The sequence below is a fragment of the Fukomys damarensis genome, unplaced genomic scaffold (genome assembly GCF_012274545.1).
Source record: "Fukomys damarensis isolate Sample0158 unplaced genomic scaffold, DMR_v1.0_HiC HiC_scaffold_36, whole genome shotgun sequence".
NCBI lineage: Eukaryota > Metazoa > Chordata > Mammalia > Rodentia > Bathyergidae > Fukomys > Fukomys damarensis.
In genome coordinates, this window is record NW_022900948.1 from 47,700,704 (window position 1) to 47,705,491 (window position 4,788).

At 54.1% G+C, this 4,788-nt stretch overlaps 1 protein-coding gene across 1 annotated transcript; it reads right to left on the minus strand.

The window, feature by feature from the left end:
• Positions 1 to 1,675: 1,675 nt before the first annotated feature.
• Brd3os (BRD3 opposite strand) lies at positions 1,676 to 4,782 on the minus strand. Its single transcript, XM_033758957.1, has one exon. The coding sequence runs from the start codon at positions 4,006 to 4,008 to the stop codon at positions 3,757 to 3,759; it is 252 nt and encodes an 83-aa protein (XP_033614848.1). The 5' UTR covers positions 4,009 to 4,782; the 3' UTR covers positions 1,676 to 3,756.
• Positions 4,783 to 4,788: the final 6 nt, after the last annotated feature.

The following is a 4,788-nucleotide window of genomic DNA, read 5'->3' on the forward strand; positions in this document are numbered from 1 at the left end:
AAAAAAAAAAAAAAAAAAAAAGAGAAAAAGCAAAAACACAGAACCGTAAAAGAAGTGCATTAAACACAGCAGTGGACGTCAGCCCTCAGCCAAGGAGGAGACCAGGCCCCAGCTCCCTGTGCTCCCTGCCTGGGCGCTCAGCTGTCCGCCCTCTTCCTGGGCTTAGTGGCTTTGGTTTTGGTTTTTTGGTTTCAGATTTTTTGTTTATTTTTTGTATAAACTTTGGAGACTTACAAGTATAGACACTTCAGCTCCAGCACGTTCTAATTTTTTGTTGTTTGTTCAGTTTTTCTTGTATCCATGCCGGGTCTCTTGAGGACTGTTTCATCAAAGAAATCAATGTAGGGAACCCCAGTTTTATGACGTGAGCTTTACAATCTGAGAGAAAAGTATATAGAAAAATCCAAGTCTTGATTTTTTTTTTAAACTATTGTCAAAAACAAAAATAGTAATAATATACGAGAGTTTAACAGAAGGTTCTCTTTGGGTTTGTTGTTTTTAGAGGCTGCCGCACGTCCGGCCTTGGAGTTTCTGCCAGCTCTGCCGGGCCGAGCGGAGCCCCTTGCCCTGGCCTGTGTGCCCCCGGGGTGCAGGGTCGGGGAGACTGCGCGATGCTCCTGGCTCTTTTATTGCCCCAAGTTCCCGGGACTTCAGGCTACATCCTGTGGTGCTTGGTGGCCTTGGCATGGGCGGCTGTTTGTCTGGTTGACCCTGCACTTGGGGTGGAGACAGAGACCGGTGAGCAGCTTCCTGCCAGGGCTCAGTGTTTAAAACCAGACCATGGACTCGGGTGGGGCTGGCTGCGTGTTCCTAGTTGCTAGCGGTTCTGACACTTGTTGAGTTTTCAGCCATTTGTTAAAACTTTTAAGTCAGTTTTGTTTATAATAAAAATATAAATGGATTTTAAAGTTCCATTTTTTAAAGTTACCCTTGTTTTTCAAAGGTATTTTCTAAACAGATCTTTAATAGAATATTTAAACTGTGACTTTAAGGAATGAACACATGACAGAATGGCTCGGGATCTGAGTGGCTGCGTGTCCCAGCCCGAGCCGGCGCAGGGAGCGAGGCGGTTGCGGCCGCGGGAGGCAGCTGGCCCTCTGAGGGAGGGTCCGAGGGCTGCATTCCTCCTGAGCAGGTGTTCATTGGTGCTGTAACTTTTTAAAGGCTTTCTGTCCAGACTTCAAACCTGTTCTCGGGTTTCGGTGGGTCCCTGACACCTGGGACGTTGGTGGCCCTGGTGACGGCCTCTCCTGGCCGGAGCACTGCAGGGCAGTCAGACCTCCAGGCAGAGGCTCCCTGGGAAGGGGCAGTGGCAGGCCTGGCGGCCACCACAGGGCAGGACAGACCTGGGGCCCTGCCGGAGCCGGCCGAGGGCGGGCTGTGGGTGTTGGGGAGGCCCAGAGCCCCCCTCCTGCGGGGCAGCGTCAGCTTGCTAACAACTATAAGACACGTTTTCCTTTGTGTTTGTTTGGTTGTGTTCCTTTGCAGCTGTCACACCTTTTACAGTCATTTGGGAAGGAAAAATGCCCATTTCAAGAATCGTCACATCGAGTTTTCTCTGTCCCCTAATACTGGCATAACACTTCCAGGAGGTTTTTCTTTTTTATATTTAAAAATGTTACTTTTCTGTATGATGTGCATGCGAGTTTACCGTAATTTTTCTTAACACTTTTTAGTGCCGTTTCTAGTATATTCCTGTAAATGTCAGTTACTGAAAATGAGTCCAATGTAAGTAGTTTTAGCTTGTTTATTGCAATGCTGGCCTCAACACCACAGAATAAAAATGGTAGAAAGTACTCTTTGATGTTTCTGGTAATCATGGACCCTTCTCCTGGGGCATTTGTTTTGTTTTCATAATAAAAAGAAAAAAACCAACCACGCATCCTAGCTTTCCGTGGTGGTGTCTTTCTTCATGGTGTGTGGTGTGGTGTGACCACTCCCCTTCCATCTTGGTAAAGGGCCTTCAGCAGCCACGTTCACCGCCTGGGCTGGGGAGGAGCCAGGCTCAGTGCCATCCCACAGCCTTACGCAGAAAGTGCCTGCCCCTTCCTCTCCGTCCTTGGTCCCTGGAGCCCTGGAGTGGGCTGCCTTCATCACTGTCAAGCAGGCGCCATCCCATGCCCTCTTGACTTCCTGTGACACAGGCCCCTAAGTGGTCCAACCCTACCTGAAACGAGGTAGGACAGGTCTTTGTGCTATAGCTGACTGTCATTCGGAACAGGCCCTGGACGTCCTTGAGGGTCACTGGTGAAGGAATTTGGGGGTCAAGGCATCCGAGGACCCTAACACACTGCTCAGAACAGCCTGTTGCTGCCAGCCTGGGACAGACATTCCCAGGGAGGAGGTTCACGCTGGGTACTGGCTAGGCCCACCGCATCAGTCCACATTGGCTTCCAGCATGTCACTGTCCTGTCTGCCCTGGGCAGATGGTGTCTTCTTGTGGGCTAAGCACCTTAGCTCCAGCTTGCCTGTGTAGCCCAGTGCCTGTTAACCTGCACCACTGGCCCTGGTGAGCATGTGCATATCCCATTGCTGCACATGACCTCTGACCACCCTTGGGTCAGGTGCCGTAGCAGGTCTGTGAAGGCAGCTTGCTTTCCTAGCGGGGCTTAAATTGAGGAGCTACAAAGATGTAGACAAGAACAGCCTGGATTGATCCACATTGCTATGGTGCCTCGGTTGGGCAAGTCTCGCTCTCGCAGATGGGACAGTTCCTCCAGCCTGGACACCACGGGGCCAGCAAAGGGACCTGGCTCTAGGGCGGGCAGCTGAGCAGGGCTCCCTCCGGTGGGCCTCCGGTCTGCAGGTGAACACGCATGGCTGTAATGGGAAGCAGGGAACACGCCACGCTCAGGACGAGCTGTTGGCGGCATCTCTGCCCACTAGGGAGGTCTGGTGTCTGCCAGACGGGAAGGAAGGTGCCACCAGGACGCTGCGACTGTGACCGCACTGCCGACAGTGCTCTTCTCTCAGGAGGGCATTTAGCTCTGCTCTGCAGTATTTACTCAGCTTTTACTAAGAGTGAAAGCCAAGTAGGGTCTGAAGAAGACAAAAGCCAGAGAAAGGGAAGGAACCGTAAAGGATGTTTATTTAGAAAAGCAAAACCAGCTTTGACAAAACTCCTCCACGTGTGCATCGCCAGAGGATTTTCACTGCAGCAGAGGGCAAAGGCCCTCAGAATGGCTGTGCAGTGAGGATGGAGTATGCTGAACCCCAAACGGTGGGCAGCTGCAGCCTGGGGTTGGAGGGGGAGCCTGCTTCACAGCCACGTGACAGCTGGAAGTCACTGGAAACTCAGGGAGCCTTGTGCAGGACAAGCTCGCCCATGGGCCCCTGTGCTTAGGAGCCAGTGTGGAGGCCACCACAGGGCACCACATCCCATTGAGATGCCACCACTGCAGCCACCAAGGCTGCTTGTGCGGATGCGAGCAGAGGGATCCGAGAACACGTGTGACAGCAGCTACCCTTTCTTCAGCAGGCAGAAGCTAATATTAGAAACAACCTCTAGAACTCAGAACGGTTGGTGGTTGGGGCTGGGGCTCCTCTTGCTTGACTTGTCTGGAAACATGGGCCTTTCTGCGCAGAACCCTGAAAGTGGGTGTGCAGCCACCAGCTTTGGGGGGACCCGAGCAAGGAGTTGCTGGATTTCTTGGGATCTTACACCTCATCTGGATCTTCGTGGCCTCCCGCTGAGAATTAGGAAGCCATGTGACAACTGAGAGGTGCAAAAGGCTTGATACCTGGCCACGGGTTTAATCACACGATTGTGCACACCTTGGACTGGCCCGTGTCCCGGCAGACCTCAAGCTTGTTTTTGTCTCGGACTAAGATGGCCTCGTTTCCGTACCGTGAGTACCACATGCTTCGGCTCCTGCTCAGATAGGTCCCAGGCGGCACAGATTCCAACCTCTGCTGCTGCTGCTGCCAGATGAGCAAGGAAGTGTCGCGGTATCGGAGGCGAGCATAGCCTTCGGACAGGGCCTTCTCCGCCAGCGGGACCCGGCTCATGCCCCAGACCCAGCTCCTGCCCGCCCAGCTCTGCACTGTATTCACTTGAGCAGTGGGAGGAGGAGTCCTGGCTTAGTTTAAGAAGTCAGAATTCAGACCATCTCAGGTGACATCCTCAGACGGGTGTGTTGTGTGGAAATGAAGATGCCTGAGCATCCCAGAGCCACCTGAGAGCTGTGTAGAGTGGTGCCAGGGCCCCCAGCTCAGCCAAGCACAGCTACGTGGTACTGACAGGGCCTGGACGCCACGCCTGGGGAACAGATCAGGGTTCACTCACTGTGACTCTGACCCCGCAGCCTGGGCCGCTGAGCTTGAAGAGTGTCCAGTGTCCTTTGGGAAGGGACATTGTACAGCCAGACAAACCGAGGACGTTCGTGTGGCCCGCTGTGCACTCAGCTCTCCCTGCCAGCTTTGGAAGCTGCTGCGGATGCGGTCCTTGCACGCTGGCAGGGTTAACCCAAGTCCTTTTTTCAGGACTCTTTCCCAAGTGATGCCTCGAAGGAGGGAGGGTGCTGTCAGTTTCAGGCCTCGGCCCAGGCCCCACAGCAGGGCCAATCAAATAGCGCATGCGACTTTGTCGCCTCTGGGTCAGCCGGGGCTACTCACTAGGGAGGCGTCCAGGACGCGTGCGTGATCGCGGGACTATCCGTGACTACCGGCGAGGCGGGCACTCGGCTGCGAGACGCAGGGTCTGGGTCTGTGGGCAGAGTCGTGTGGCGGCACGGCCAGGCCGACAGGAGGAAGGATCTCACCCCTCCCCCGCCCCAACCCCCCGCACTG